This window comes from Pocillopora verrucosa, chromosome 9, assembly GCF_036669915.1.
Source record: "Pocillopora verrucosa isolate sample1 chromosome 9, ASM3666991v2, whole genome shotgun sequence".
Classification (NCBI taxonomy): Eukaryota; Metazoa; Cnidaria; class Anthozoa; order Scleractinia; family Pocilloporidae; genus Pocillopora; species Pocillopora verrucosa.
The window spans coordinates 803,162-819,473 of record NC_089320.1 but is presented as its reverse complement, the minus strand read 5'-3'; the positions used below and the strand labels follow the sequence as shown (position 1 = coordinate 819,473).

At 38.3% G+C, this 16,312-nt stretch overlaps 1 protein-coding gene across 1 annotated transcript; it reads right to left on the bottom strand.

Moving 5' to 3' along the window:
- Nucleotides 1–1,834: 1,834 nt before the first annotated feature.
- LOC131788694 (uncharacterized) lies at nucleotides 1,835–14,706 on the bottom strand. The gene is made up of 18 exons (XM_066171859.1): nucleotides 14,588–14,706; nucleotides 13,728–14,056; nucleotides 13,258–13,402; nucleotides 12,729–12,874; nucleotides 12,115–12,286; nucleotides 11,728–11,843; nucleotides 11,221–11,365; nucleotides 10,453–10,572; nucleotides 9,851–9,991; nucleotides 9,342–9,560; nucleotides 8,317–8,618; nucleotides 6,219–6,569; nucleotides 5,762–6,008; nucleotides 4,807–5,147; nucleotides 4,175–4,264; nucleotides 3,142–3,364; nucleotides 2,669–2,883; nucleotides 1,835–2,011 (listed from the first exon to the last, which is right to left on the bottom strand). Exons 1-18 carry the CDS (start codon nucleotides 14,628–14,630, stop codon nucleotides 1,835–1,837), a joined length of 3,522 nt encoding a protein of 1,173 aa, XP_066027956.1. The 5' UTR covers nucleotides 14,631–14,706.
- Nucleotides 14,707–16,312: the final 1,606 nt, after the last annotated feature.

Sequence of the window (16,312 nt, the reverse complement as noted above, 5' to 3'; positions counted from 1 at the left end):
TCCATGAGCTGACGTAACTCATCAATGCACCTAGCGCGTTTGTTCGTTTTGTACTAAGGACAATCAAAGGATCATTTACGAGAATTTCGAACGCCTAAGCAATCAAGTGCGACAGAAAAGATTGTGCACACACATTATCACCTAAAGAAATGCACGAAAATTATCACTGCCACTAATGTGATGGGGGGTTTCATTGAAGGCTCTTTTTTAGACTTGTTCGCTTAGTAAGTCCTAGTAATTATTACACGATCATTGTAAACCATAATGATCCTTACAATCACCGACCTTTGAAACAATGCAGCTTGGCATGTAACCTTTTTTATCCATGATAGATGTCACTCACCCATTTCACGAACAACTGTTCCTTGATACCAGCAACCGCTGGCCAGTATTATCTGCCGCTTTCCACCTTGACGTCCAACACATGACCAACATCTTCGCAATACAAAAACGAGTGCAATGACAGAAAAAAAATTACAATCCTTTCTGCAAGATTAATTTGGAATTGCAATCAATACGGAGCATTAAACGCCCGTGGTGTCTTTCAAAATTTCTCCTTTAGATCCCAAAGATTGCCCTCTCTTTTCCCTCTTATAAGTATTGTGAGGTACCTCGTGTACATCCTTTGAAAATAAAAATAGACGACGACACTAAAAAATACTCAAAGTAGTCCTTTTCAGTTGTTCTTCTCACAAAATTTAAGCACGAGCTTTGTTCCCACACCCGCATTGCGCTAAGAATGACATTTTTAGCGGTAGGATTCTCTTGTGAAAATGTTTCATCGGTTACAATAAGAAAATTAGTTTTAAAATAGGAGAAGAAAATAAAAGAAAAAACTCAGGGGGCTGAATTTAAAATTTTAATAGTCCTTTAATTATTTTATCTTACTCTCGCCTAATAATGATTTCACTTTGAATAACGTGGTGACTCATCAAAATAGATCAGAAAATAGGACGAAGAGGAGTGAGCTAAAACATTAAACATAAACTGTGATTAGCTAGTGTATATACACACCCAGTTCGAGTGTTATGTTGTATGGAACTACAAGCGCGTAACACAGACGGTTCCGCTCATTGGTTATCCCTCTGGCGTCCCTTAGAGGGGCAGTTGGATCCTCAAAAAGTTCAAGAGCAACGTGTTGATCAGACTCGTCTATATTGGCTTAAAAAAGGAAAACAATGCTGAATGCAATACACAATTAAGACAACTGGTTTTCGTGTTTGCTTCTTTCTCGTCTGCAAGAGAGTTTATTGCTTGTAAAGATAGACCGCGAAACAATTCACATACCTTCTAAAGTTCAATCTCGTTTCTTTAGCAGGAAGATCCAGAGAAAGTATTCTTAAGTAAAGCAATGACCCATGCAGGCGAACTGCAATTTATTTCATCAAAAATTATGACAGCAATTAATATCCATTATGAATGGATTTCGTCTCAAATGGGGGATCAGTCGCCCACATCGGAATAGAAAGGGAGGGGGACTGCATGGCAATTACTTGCCAATGACCAGGGGATCCTAAGAATACTGCATAGCTTTATAGGGAGATCAACTTAATTTTCTCGTGACAAAACTAAACGCCTCCGACTCCTCACCCCTCCCCCCGGGTAACTCCTCTCCCTTTCCGAGTGCGACAAATAATGACCGATCCCAAAGCAGTATGAGGAACGTGTTTTTTATTTCATTAGTTTGTATTTTATCATTATAAAATTCATTCAATCTCACAATAAACGGTGTGAAACCATTTATCCTTTTTGACATCAATTCGGCATTATCTGTTTTGCGTCACTTTTTTTTTTCTCGTCTTAGATATCAGAAACGTTAAATTGTATGTATCTTCTATTTTCCTGTGACGTTTGATGCCTTGAGCTCTAAAGCTGGGGAAGGCTCAGACACCGAGATTTTAGACTTGGCTCTTGAGTGACCAGCGCATTTCTCATCATTCGGTCCGGTTGGGTATCTGTCAGACCAGTATAAATAATGTGTCCACACGTTCATATTTGTGTAGACGCTCTTCTGTGAAAAAAACCCCATCATAGGTATATTAACTACAAATAGGAGAGAAGTATAAATCGGGGAAAAAAATAAAGAAAGACGAGAATTTGGATGCTCATGTAAGATTTGTTTCCACAAAGAATAAAACATGTACAAAAAATATCGCTTTTGCAGAAAATATTTGCTAAAACTAATAGCTGACTTTTTAAGACACGGCTCTTTAGTATACAAATTAAGCCTTCTATTATAAGTTCTCTTCATGATAAAAATGCATTTAATGAGTTTACATAAAGGTCATTGTTACTACAAAGAGTGGTTTTCCCTTTACGAACAAAATATTGCATCAGTTGCTTGGGTGATCATTTCAGTAGGCTGAGAAAGAGTGTTCTGGCTTTTATGTTCGGTCACGTGCGATTACACCGACATAACGGCTTCAGTCCAGGACGTAGATTATGAGGTATAATCAGTTATATTCGGAAAGTTCGACTCTTTGGATGACTATTTCATCTAACGACTTCTGTTTTAGTGGTTTGTCTATCCGACTTGGGGTATAAATGAATGTTCTCAACTTGTCAAAAACTGCTCAGTACTTTTTGCAATAGGCGGTGAGCGCAAGATTAGCACTGAAAGATTCGTAGGGTATCCCCCATGCACAATGAAAATGATAAATAAACTCACGTCAAAGTCTTTGCAATTCTTGTTTGTTAACTGTGAACCGTCCGGTCGACAATCCACGTCTTCATCTACAGGTATAGTCAGCTCGTAAGATCCAAATGGACTCTGACACTCTTCTGCTCCAAGCAGTACGTCCTGACACGGGGAATCACTAAGGTAATGGCAGCACATTGCTTGAAAGCGAACATCGTCTCTCTCCAAGCAGAACAGAGAGTCCTCTAAAAAGCACACCAAAACCGTAAAGGCTTACTAAGTAATTTAGTGGCCTATCTTGTTAATATCTTAATAAGAAACGAGAGTTTTGGAGTGTCACTGCGGGGCCCTACGAAGAAGCTAGAGTTGCTCGCGGCTGCGTCTCGAGCAACTCGTACGCTTCTCTCGTGCTCTCCAAACTTCCCGCGTGCATCCATAACTCGATATACACACGCTAAGCATAGAAAAGTTCTTTAATAGTCAATCAATGTATGAATACTTACTGTTGCCCTTCTTCTTCTCTGCTTGGCACTTGGCGGTATCTGTAATTGCAAATCGGTCAAATTCAAACTTTCTCCAAACGTCCATGTTTTGTTGTCGGAATTCTCTCATTTTTCCATATCCATCTCGAAAAAACGAGGCACTCATATGTCGAAGTCTTAGATAAACAGTTGCTGGAAAGTTGTTTTCTCTTTGAGTTTCTTTTCCATAGAGTTCAACATACATCTATGAAAAATAAAGATCAAGTTGTTGACTGATTAACCATCGATTCAAAACCACGCAGAGAGATCAAATGTGTCACTACCAAGCCACAGTGGAAATTAGAACAATTCTTGTTTCTCAGTCAGGATTGAAAGGCCATAACAGAAGAAATCACTAATAAGTTACGCATGCAGCAGGCAAGAAGACACAAACGCAAAACTTTACTTTAACGATTTTGATAGTAGCTGTCATGATAACAACACGATAGTGATGAAGATATCATGTCAATGCGATGTGATGTAGCGCTGCTTGGTGGCTTGAACTAAAAGGAAATCCAAAACAACGTGCCTTGTAGTATTTACGGTAAAACTACAGCTAATATTGACTTAGATCAAACGCATCTCAATGCGACTGAAGCGAAATGGCCTCCCTTAAATCTAGCTACGGATCGGAAACCTTCTGCTGAATATCAACGCGAATCATACGATCTGAAAATTTCATAAAGTTACAACTGAGAGTATACTGAGAACTAGTATTTACAAGCGCTGAGCTCATTACACTAATCATCAAAAGACGCAGCACAGTAGAAATATCGAGTAGTAGAAAAAAAACACAAACAAAAAAACGAAAAAGAAAACAATTAAAATCAAGCGAGTAGCACGATGGCCATGAAGGTTAGAGAGCGTACAGAGCAACAAGGCCAAGTAAATAAAGACCAAAACTAGTAAACTAAAGCAAATATGTGTTATGTTAGTAGCCATAGTCGTCTTTTAAGTGTTATAGCCATACGGTATCGATGTATGGCTCATTAGCAGTAGAGAACATATTTCCTACCTTCAAAAGACGAACATTGTAGCATGACTTGCAATTGTCAGAAACCTCTATGGTGAACGTCGCTTTGCCTCTGTGCAAATCATCAAAAAGCTAGTGCATAAAGATAGAGAAAAAGGGAAAACAACCTTTTTTTTTAAGTCATCCTCAAACTCTCAAAGTAACGAGGGACAACAGAAGACCTAACAACAAGAAGACCTAACATTTCAGGTATTCTTAATCTCGAAGAATTGTCAAGGGTTGAACTGACGACCTGCTCTATGAAAACAATGTTTGAGTGGCTCTTCATCTTTTAAAAGTAATCAACTTCGAAAGGAGTGCAAGTGAGCATTAATCACGATGAAAATACCTCTCTAAAATTGTAGTATGAGTTGTTTCACAAGTTTTAGATCTTCAAATATGAAAAACTACAGTGATATATTGTCCACACATACTGGACTATTATCTTCCAAAAATTTCCATATATACCATGCTATGGGAAATATAGCCAATCAAAATGCAGGAAAACCTGAACCCTGAACCCAATCTTCCCACTTTGTACTGCGACCCTTCTTCCGCCAAAATTTCATAAGGCAACACCTCTATGACTGGATCTCAAAATAAGTCATAAAAATACTAACCATTAAAATACTAACCGTAGCATGTTCAACACTGTTAAAAGACCATTTGTGTGTATTTGTTGAATATTTGAATCTGGTGAAGCATTTTCGCCCTTTACTTTCAATAGAATCGATTTCTTGTAAAGCATTAGTCAGTTCCAGTACACCTCGAAGTTGTTCATTCCCCCGAGCAGCTTCGCTTGCTCGTCGCTGAAAGTCTACTAAGGTATCACCAACTTTCCAAAGTGAGCGGAACTCAAAGCCTTTGTAAAACTGATAGAGATTCTGAGTAAAACTTGTCTCCATCTGCTGATAAGAAGTAAGCAAATCATCGAGGAACATCTGTTGTATGTTCTCAGCGATTGGAGAGTCTAAGTCTGCAAACCAAAGTTAACAAGGAACCAAATACAACGTTTCTTAAATGTGCGATCTTTTACGCTCATAATAATAACATCAAGTCATCCTAGCTAGACCTGGAGTCCCGTCCGTTAACCTATAAACTACCACTCTCCAGAGAAAACATCATCCCACCCCTTGCTCTATGATCATTGCTCTGCTTGAGAGCTGGTGGCTGAATGACTTGTAAGCTCCCTACTGTCTCCTAGTTACAAGCCCTAACTGGGTCTTTGTGTTGTGTTCTTGAGCAAGACTCTTCTGCCTCCAATTACTTCTCTCCACGTAGTGGAGTACAGGCAAACGAGGGGGTAACCCCACGATGAAAAAGCACCCAGTCCAGAAGGCAAAGAAGTAGTACTCAACACTCAATAAAACAGGAAATACTCTGTCAAAATTTAGAATTTCTGGCCTGCGAGCAGGATTTATCTTGCACTTTTGATTTTGGTAATAAAAACATATCATATGTTAGATTTAGACAGGAGTATATCTTATATACTCAGTTGTGTTCTGGATTGGTCTGCCTCCATATCAACGACTGCTGCTTTACTCTGCATATTGCACATACGTATGCGTGTAATCAACCATTGATCCTTACCTCCAGAGTTTCGCAAGCTCTCTATTTCATTCGATGTTTGCTCTAAATTAGGGATATCGAAGTTGTATCCACCAACTGCATTGTCCAGATCAATAACCTTGGCTATGAGATCAATCCTCGCTCCCCCAGCCATGAAAAATCGTTCTATCTGTTCCCTGAACTTTGCAAGGTTTCGTGGAAGTGACCTCTCCTCTATCATACAAACCAGGTCCGAAGTGAGTGCTTCCTTGTTCATTTCAAGGTTAGTCTTAAAGAAAGTTGAGAAAATTTTTTGTCAAAATTTCCTTTGAATTTTATCAGCTAAAAGGAGAGAAACCGTGAACATTTCATCTCCACCATCAATGTCTCAATGAAATAATGATACTAGCCGCGTTTTAAGATTTTAATAAACTCATGTCAGGCGGTCGCAAAATTTCCTTTAAAAGTGCTGAAATCTAGATCTATAGAGGGCTTATACCTTCATGATTTCCGGTACAGATCCCACATCCATTTTGTCAAAATCCAGATCACTAGAGTCGTCTAGGGCAGCGTATTCCTTACCAAACATCAGCCATTTTTCGAGTTTGTCCTTGTTGTCTTGAAGCGATCCAGTATTGCACTTTGAGGCAAAATGTCCGACAATTGTTAAAGCAGTCCCAAGTAATGCCAATGGATCTCTCCCTGCAGTACCAGTGGCAAATCCTACTAAAGCTTGGAGAACAATAAACAGGTCCTTTTTGTTGAACTGCGCTGCCCGATGTACGTCTGGAAGTTGGACGAGTATTTCTTCAAGTGAGCTTTTCATGCTTGCTTCCAATTCAGTAATGGCCTGTCCCAAAAGGATGAAAAACAAACATGCGGTTTATTATTTATCCATTTTGCACTCATCGTTGACATTAAAAACTTTGAGGGCTAGGTTAGGGATTAAGAGCGCTTGTCTGTAAAAATCAGACAAATTCTAAATTTCGCGGCAAGGGTGAAAAATTCGATTTCTTTCTTATTTTAATATTAGATAGGCTAGACTATAACTAAAATCACTGGATACTTTTTTGGCATGATATCTTTTTATTTCAGAGAAAAATAAAATAACAAAATTCCGTTAAAATCGTCATTTTTAGCAGCAAATCATTGCACAAGTTTGAGGGCTTCGCGTTCAAATACGAATCACTATCTCGTCTTTTTAACACTCAAATCTTTTTCAAGCTGATAAGACCTCACAAAACGATTTTTGTAAACACTGCGATCTTCTTTGCGCTTAAAATTTCATTTCTCTTCAGTAAAAATACTTCGTGAATAAAATAAATTTTCACCATGTGCTAAACCTTCAAATGGATTAAGCTCTTAGTGGTTGAATTTCGAAAAGATGTTCTCAATATAATTGTAAAAATTTGTTTGGGCAAATGATTGAGAGCGATACAAGTCTGTTAAAATGTAGTTAATTGACCTTTTGCATTCCAGTCGCGAGTCACGCATATTTTAATATGTTTTAACCAATATGAGGCCGAAAAATGTACATAGAAACATATTTCCAAATGCTCTAACTTCATTTACTGCAGAAGACCGATTCAGATACCATTTTAGTGTAATTCTCTTGTCGTTCGTCGTATTTAGGTTTGTATAAATGACAACGTCCGAAGAAACCACCAACCCTGTCGAACACCATCTTGTTGTCAAACGTTCGATATCTTTCTTTACTGTAGCATCTTATTCAATGGTTCAGTTGACTGCGAGTATTGCTAAAAGATAACATCTGACAGTCTAATTCAATGCTAAACTGAGTTGACTACAAACATGTGCGTCCTTTGAGTATTTGGGTTGTCACGCAATACCGGTGACAAAGGAACTTTAGGGGGTAAGTGACAGGCAGTTTCATCGGACGTTATAAATACGACGAGCGACAAGATAACCACAGTGAAATGGTCTTTTGATGTTTCTTCTACAGCAAATGAGGTTAGAGCATTTGGAAATGTGTACCCATGTACATTTTCCGGCCTCATATGGGTTGAAACATATATTAAAATTTATGTGTGACTCGCTGCTGGAATGTTGACCGCGAAAGGTCAAATAAGAGCGCAATGTTTACAAAAATCATTTTGTGAGGTCTTATGAGATCGAAAAAGAAGATTTGAGTGTTTAAAAGACGAGATAGTGATTCGTTTTTGCACGCGAAGCCCTCAAACTCGTGCAATAACTTGCTGCCAAAAATGACGATTTTAACGGAATTTCGTTATTTGTATTTTTTTCCCGAAATAAAAAGATATTTCGCCAAAAAAAGCATGCAGTGATTTTATTTATAGCCAAGCCTATCTAACATTAAAATAAGAAAGAAATCGAATTTTCCACCCTTGCCGCGATATGTTTAATTTTTACAGACAAGCGCTCTTAAACGCCAAAGCGTACTTTTCAGTAACCACGTGAATATATGGGTGAATGTGTGATGAAGAACTGACTCACTATCATATTATTATACAAATAAACTATCTTACTGAGTGGCTGACTAGTCGAAGGACTGACTGACTGACGGACAAACTATCTGACTGAGTGGGTCCTTAAATGAATATCCGGGCGGTACGCACCTGCACATAGGCTCTCTTCTCGCTCAATGCTATCCTTCTTGCCTCCACAAGTCTTTCTTTTTCTTTATGGACTTGAATCTTGGCTGGTAAAGGAAGGGCTTGCAGCACTTGCTTAATACCTTCCTGTCGTTCGATAGATGCCCGTATCTCATTGTAGGCATTTTCATATGATTGTGCATTATCTTTTATCTGCACAAGTTGTTCTTTAAACGTTTCCCATTTCATCAGAGGTGCAAATAGTTTATTATTTCCAAATCTATCAAATCCTTTCTTGTTTAGGAAACCCAGCCTTCGCTTTGCAACTGAAAAAAAAATGAAATGCATTTTCATTAAATTTCGCCGCTAGACTCTTTTAGCTGTTTTACTTTAGCAAGTAGTTCAAAGAAGTTGTTGGACGGTGCGACATCTTCCTTTTTGACTTTCGATCCATTCATTGTTGTTTTAAAGTTGCAAATCTTCTTCTGATTAGCTTTGAGCGACAACGTTATTAGCTTTTTAGAATCTAAAAGGAACCAGCGCTTCCCATCAAGGGTAAACAGAAGTAACATGTAAGACACGGGCTAGCAATAATTGTGCTGGAATACATTTTTAAAACAGCATTTTTCCGATTGGCCCATCATTTCCAAGTTTTATTTTGTATTTTTGTTAAAAATGAAACCTATCTTTAGTTTACGGTGGCTTTAAATTGCTTCGTCATGTTAAACACTAACGTTTTGATAAATCGAAGCCTCCACACTTTCTTTCTTTGTCTTGTTGACTATTGCAAGAAAATTATTTCTCGACAATTCTTGATCGCTGTTTTTCAGTCTTTTTTTGACATATAGGGTTAACATGACAGAATTACATCCTCTTTATATCAAAACAACCATGGTTTTAGTTGTATCATGTGTTAAGTGTTTATTGTTGAATTCCGATAGTATCAATCCAACATACTGAGTCACCTTTATTTGTAATCAGGGCTGTAATTTTTTGGTAATGCAAGATCCGAAAACTCAAAAGTCAGTAGATGTGCCAATCCATCTTACATTTTTCTAGGTCCTCATCTCTTCCAGTCGCTAAATCAGCTATAAACTCAAACACTGCTTGCGCATTTCTGGTGTTGTTGAGCCAAACAAGGTCTTCAGCGTATCTTGTCATCACCTTCATCAGTACCACTGGATATTTATCTTTCTGGCTGCGATCGAGGTTTAACTTTTGCAGGAAGGTGTCTGCTACCTGACCAGTTGAACCAGCGCTTACAGGGGCTGAGACAATAAAACGATATACAATGTATTTTATGGCTTATTCATGAACCGGAAAAAAGGATAAACAAAAGAGGGAAATGTAGCACAAAGGTATGCAACTTTTGGATCAAATGAGATACATTTTGGGATCATTTTATATCATCCTTTTCAAAAGTGTTGGAGGATACTTGCTGGGTCAAACGATAAAGGTGTTAAGAAAGGTTACGCGAGAAGAATAAATAAGCCGTTCTGCCCTAAAGAAATCATTATACCATATTGCTAGAAATTGCAGCCAAAGTGCAACACTCAACTTTGCCCGCTGCGACCTTTATTTCCAGTTGGTCCTCGAGAAGCCTCAGTTTGACCATCAGCCTTGCATGCTAGTCCGACTAGCTTGCTTCTCCGGCGGTATTTGCATTTGATTCCACGACCTCCGAGTCCACCTTGGCCTCCTGTCAGTTTAGAGGAGGGTGATTGATGATGTTCAATTCAAAACGAAGATGAAGTCCAGATTTGACTCTCCCAAAAAACCTTTACATTTTCATCTTATTTATTCATTTTTTCATGTAGCAATGCATCATTATTGCCATTATCCGTTATCAGCACTATCATCATTAGTATCTTCAAACGCATCTTAGTAATTTTCATCTGCAGATCGAAAGTGATGGTGTTTTAATCAAACTAAGGCAACATGCAGTTTTAGGTTTTTGAAATATGTAACTTAATTTTGGCGGAAGGGACGTAGTTTCTAGGGATCTCTCCACATCGCAAAAAATTATGCATATAGTTGGGAATTGGCTGCAGTAGCTCTAAAGAAGATCTACAAGGCGATAAGTAAATGCAGAATTTCGATATGCCACTTGTGAATGTGCAAAGGAGCTTTAAAAATGCAGAAGATGATGCGAAACGTCACCTTCTCCCCCCACACCATTTTTAGCCGCTTGTCCTCCTGTTCCGCGACACGTCTTTAACTCTATATTCCCGAGCAATCTTGTTAAATAGAATGTTTGACGACCAGCGTTTCCTCCATTACCTGTTTTTAGACAAATCATAACTTTGGCAGCACAAATAAACGTGTTATAATCAATTTCGATATCATCCACTCAAATACACATTTTTGAAACAAAATTCAACCACTCTTTCTGTGCCAATATTCTTTACTTTAAAATCTTGCAAGTTATTATCAAAAAATGAAATGGAGTGAATTAATAAAAAAAACAACCGAACAAAACAAAACAAAACAAAAACAGTGACATAACCATACTGTACGAAGAAAATAATAAAAAGAACAAGCAAACAAAGAGAGCAATAACAAAAAGCAACAACAGCAATAAAAAATCACAAACAAATAACTGGAAGGTGAAAATAAGTTATTCAAAGTGACCGGCGAAGTCAGGAATATTTAATTTCTGATCTATCAAATGGGAAAAAATTCCCACGTTGGTTTCGGCAACCTTTTGCTCCGAGAATAATTTTCCTATTAAAATCGAGGTTTTGAAACTTATGCTGAGAGTTTTAGGCTTTTAAGGAATTGTGTGTTGAGAGAGATGATGGAATTTTGGAGCGCCCTGTTGCAGTTTTGAGACGTACGAGATATATTTAGCAACCAGTCTTTAATGGTACAAGTGAAGTAATTAAACACACGCGAGCCATTTTTTATTTATGATTGCTGATCACTAACCTGACTTTCCAGAGTATCCCCCATCTCCTCCATTTCCTCCTTTGGCACCTGGTGTCCCTTTGATATTTTCCGTACACCCGGTGACTTTACCCTTGTCATTCCTCTTAGTATGGGCATTACAGTCTGACTGTGTTTTATCCAGCTCCTGTTGTAATTAAAAAAAGCTCACTTGTAATTACCTTACCGTTGTATGAATCTATAGACTCTTTAGTGTCACATACGGATAAACATACTAAGATGTGGCTATATCACCGGAAGTCAAAGGTCATTCATATCATATCTGTTTTCTTTTCTGAGTGATAATCGTCCATCCATTTTGCCAAGAAAATTTTTGAGCGAGATTTCGTTATTGATACAGTGAAACCTTGGTGGTTCTGATTATAATTGGGTAGATGGGATTACTTGATAACAAATAGAGAGATATTCAGACAAACAGACAAACAAACGCATATAAATTTAAATACATATGCCACTGGCATAAAAGTGGGTGTTTCCTAATTTTTATACCTTTGCCATGCTGTCAGCCCCTTTCCTCCCGTCCGCACCATTTTGGCCTTTGTTTCCATTACCGCCGTTAGTTATGATGTTGATGTATCCTACCACAGTATGGGCTGATATCTCCACTGATAATAAGGAAGAAATATCTTTAAGAAAGCAGAACTTACGGCAGCTGGGATTCTAAAAAAGAGACGTAAGGTGGGACCTTCAAAATATTCATCATATTCATCACTCTGAATGTGAAGATCATTACCATTGTCACTATTTTCACACTCAAGAGGTTTCTAGCACATTCTGACATATTACGTTGCCATAGCGTCCTTGGTACTGAAACTCCCTTACGTCATACATTATTAGCACAGAGATTACGGGCTGCACTTAAAGCCATCTTTTTACCTATGGTCCCATTTAGACCATGGTTGCCATCCTTTCCATCAGCGCCAGGTTCAAGTTTATCAAAGGTTTGTAGCAGATCTGGAGCTCTGAGATCCAGTTTACTTCCTTTCAAAAATGAAAGCTTACGGCTGAACATTGTCAATTTCTTGGTGCCACGCATTTTAATGTCTCCCTGTGTAACAAATCATTGATCAAAGGTTGAAAATTCGAATAATTACACATCGTATCTATTAACATTCTATTGATAAGTATTAATTCATGCGTTCCTATTTGTCAGGTCAGTTCCTCGTGTATCATGTAATTTTGAAATAACTGTTTACCAAAGAGGTTTTTCGCACTTTTGTAACTAACTTAATAGGTCTCCCTGATTTCTAACTTCATGTTTTCATAATTTCACTATCTCCAAGTTCAAAATCGTCGGTTTTCAAAATGAGGAATATACTATATGCATAATATTTATTGCAGCCCTCAGCTAATTTTAATGAAGCACCTCTTTAATAATCCCGCTATGTTCAAAAAGCCCTCCGACTAGAACACGAAAAAAATAAACGATAAGCTCCTTAGGCGCCCATTGTGGCGTTGGCTAGACTTAAGTACAAAACTGTCAAACGCACCTTCACATAAATGGTATCTGCCATGACTGCAAGCTCGATTCCATTAGTTTGTTCCTGGGAGTCTCCAAAGTTGACCTTTTTCTTTGTTTTTAGTTGCTCTTTTACGAAATCCATGTGCACTACTCGGCCCAACACTTGGTATCGGTCTATTGCACAACCAACGGAAAATCAGTTGATCTTAAGAACTCTTTCTTAACAAAGTCGATGCAAATCTCTCTAGAGGTTCTTTAAAAGAACCTCTTTAAAATTCGGTAGCTGTATAAATAGCCTTTATTTGCAACTTCACAAAATAGTTATTGTCTCAGTAGTTCAGAAAGGTTAAGTTGAATAAAATAAGGGCAGAGTCCTATAGAATATTAAACCATTGTTTTAATTAATAAATGATCAAAAGATCTATTATATCGAATGAGACCAACACATCAACGCCACGATCAAAAAAGATGAGCTCTACACTCCTAATCCAACACGAAAAAGAGAAACTGCTACCTTAGTATTTCTTGTCGATCAAACAAATTACCTCAGACATTACCTGAAAGGATGCATCCGTAAAACTCTGCTCTCATGGAGATATGACCATTCCATGATTTTGGGTTTATTTGGACGGACCGGGCTATGATTGGCTGAATTAGTACATGATTCACAATGGTGTCCCTGTCCTTGTTTGCGTCAAAAACCTGAACAGGATGGCAAACGAAGAGAAAAATTGTCTTTACCTTTGCAGAAACAGTCATGACATTTTTGTTAAGAACTGACTCTCGACTTTTAATTAGTTACATTTCTCGTTAAAACATGAGCAATTCTCTGTTCAATCCAAAATTTTGATTTTAATGTCTTTGTTTGTTTCAATAGCGAAGTTTGTTTTTTTACAACTCAAATTAAATTTTTCGCAGCAAATTCTCAAGTTAATTTTATTTCTTTTATAAAACTTTGAATACTTGAAAAGTATGAGAAATTATGTTTGACTGAAATGTTTATCAGGCAAGATATACTTCACCAGACCTTTTCAGCCCCATTCTCCTGGTAAATCTGAAAAGAAGGGTTGCCATCAAGAGTGTATGAAAGAGTAAATGTCTTCACCCACTGATCGTAGTCTTGACGCCCTTGAGTAGCGAGCTTTGTAATTCTCACATTTCTTCCAAAATCCACTTGTAGCCACTGATTTGTATCATTAGCCCCAGCTGACCAGGCGCCTGTTTTTCCATTTGCAGCCGCGTGATTGAGTCTTCCGTTGGATGGACCGTGATTTTTCTTGAAGGTGGAGGATGCCGTCATTTGCTGGAATGTAACGAGACCACTTTCCAACCCAAGTGCTGTTTCTCCTGTACATGCTTCTCATGAAAAAAAAATGAAAAAGGAAGGAAAATAGTCATCTTTATATACTAACTCATCGGTAGATCAGATTTGTTACTTAAGGGGGAGGGGGGGGGAGGGAGGGGGAGGGGGAGGGGGAGGGGGAGGGGGAGGGGGAGGGGGAGGGGGAGGGGGAGGGGGAGGGGGAGGGGGAGGGGGAGGGGGAGGGGGAGGGGGAGGAGAATAGCGCATCATTATTCACCTCAAAGACAGGGCAATGGGTATGAAGACGGCTCAATGTTTCACCTCGGTTTCTCAAGCGGAAATTTTTCTGGTAAACGATCCTAACTTCAGATCGATCAGGTCGTCGAGGGGTGAATATCCGTCACGGACAAACACGGACAACAGATGTTTGAAAGATCTTCCCAACAGACTAATCACACTTTGGGCATTGTTGGAGGACTGTTTTTATAGAAGATAAAAATATGCTATACTCTAACTGGAATGTTAGTGTTTCGAAAACGTCCCAATTAACAGAAGTGGCTTATTTGGATAAACATTTGTAATACCTGGACTTAAAGGAACAACCGAGGGCGTTTCAAACCATCTCATGGGGACATACTCGATTTCCCCATTGAAAGATTTGTCTCCATCGGTTAAGGTAACACATCCATCATCTGCAAAGAGCAGCAAACAGAATTAGTTTTTTTAGCCTAACTTCTACCTGCACCGTTTTAGAATTTCGGATATAGTTACGATCGCTAATTAACGTTCATTTTCGAGCCTTTCTCTGTTGTAAAGATGAGGCGTATTAATTTCTTGTTCTGGTTCCTTGTACCAGCCTAATTTGTATACCCGAAAACATGCAAATTCTAGGTTCGATAGTGGACTCTATCCCAAGAACGTTTTTCTTTTTCTTTCCTTTTCTGTTTGAAAGCGTTACACGTGAAAGTCTGCCTCGTAATAGAAGGGGAAAAAATTATTTCCAAACATTTACCCTGATCAAAGAATCTTATTGGTACCGGTGTTGTACTGGTTCAAGGGTTTCCTTGATGGTTTAAGTCGGTGGTTGAAAGCTAAACAAATACGTTTTAAGGCTGGTACCTGTTCCATTTCTATCGTGCACTACCTACCTAATCGCACAACTATTAGCTACCGGTAGATGATTCCTCAGATACTGATCCACATGATGTATAATATCTCTTTTTTTTACCTGAACTTAGCTATAATAGGTAGCTTGTTTGCATAATGATATCATCATCGTTATCGAAGCAATGATTCAAGTTCTTAGACTGGCATACCAATATTGCACTGAGATAAAATGTTTTATGGCGATGAAAACTTAGTTTGAGGATGACAGTGATAGTAATAGCTTTAACAAACAGTGGAATAACAATTATCATCGACTAAACTCTATATGAATTATTACAACTACGGCAAAATCAAAAGACACGTTCAACTATTGGATTATAACTAGTTAGCTTCCTCTTCGATCCTAAATCTCTCGGAAAAAAGCGCAGCGCGTGAGAAAGAGATACCTAGACTTACCAACACGTCCTGAAAAGAAAAAAATAAGGAAACAGGTTATTTCAGAGCCACTTACCTTTACCGTACACGAGATCTAAAGCCGTAAGAGAGACAAATACCAGTAATCGTTGCATTACTTATCCTTTTTGAAGTGAAAACTTATCCGTGTGCGTTTCCACGAGATGATGTCCGATGTGAGCAAAAGCTTTCGTTAAAAAGTTATGTTGGCGCCCAAATATTACCTCAGAAGAAGTCCAGCAGATGGCGATATCAAAAACTAATTGATACAGGAGTAGTATGTGTTTTTCCATGTGTAAAAGGACATGCCTGTCTTCGTTTAGAAGTGCTGTACCTGGTTGTTAAAAAGGAATTTTCTTGTACTCGAATACACAAATATTTTTAAATTTTTGTGACGTAATGAGAATGCCGAACCTTCTCTAGCTTCCATGAGTTAACGTAACTCATCGATGCACTTAGCGCGTTTTTCCGTTTTGCGCTAACGACAATAGAGGGATCTTTTACGATAATTTCGAATGCCCAAGCATTCAATTGCGGCGGAAAGATTTTCCATACAAAAGTGTCCAAACTAAAAAAACTTTTGACATCGATTTGTGAAGTTGTGGCTTTAGGAATCAGCCAATCATTAAGTATTCAAATATTATATTTGGTTTTGGGGATTTCTAGCGACATTTTCAGACACCTAAGTGCGTTTTTCTTCATATATTCTGTTTTGGTCTGCCCGTTAGAGAGGGGGAAAAATTCATTAG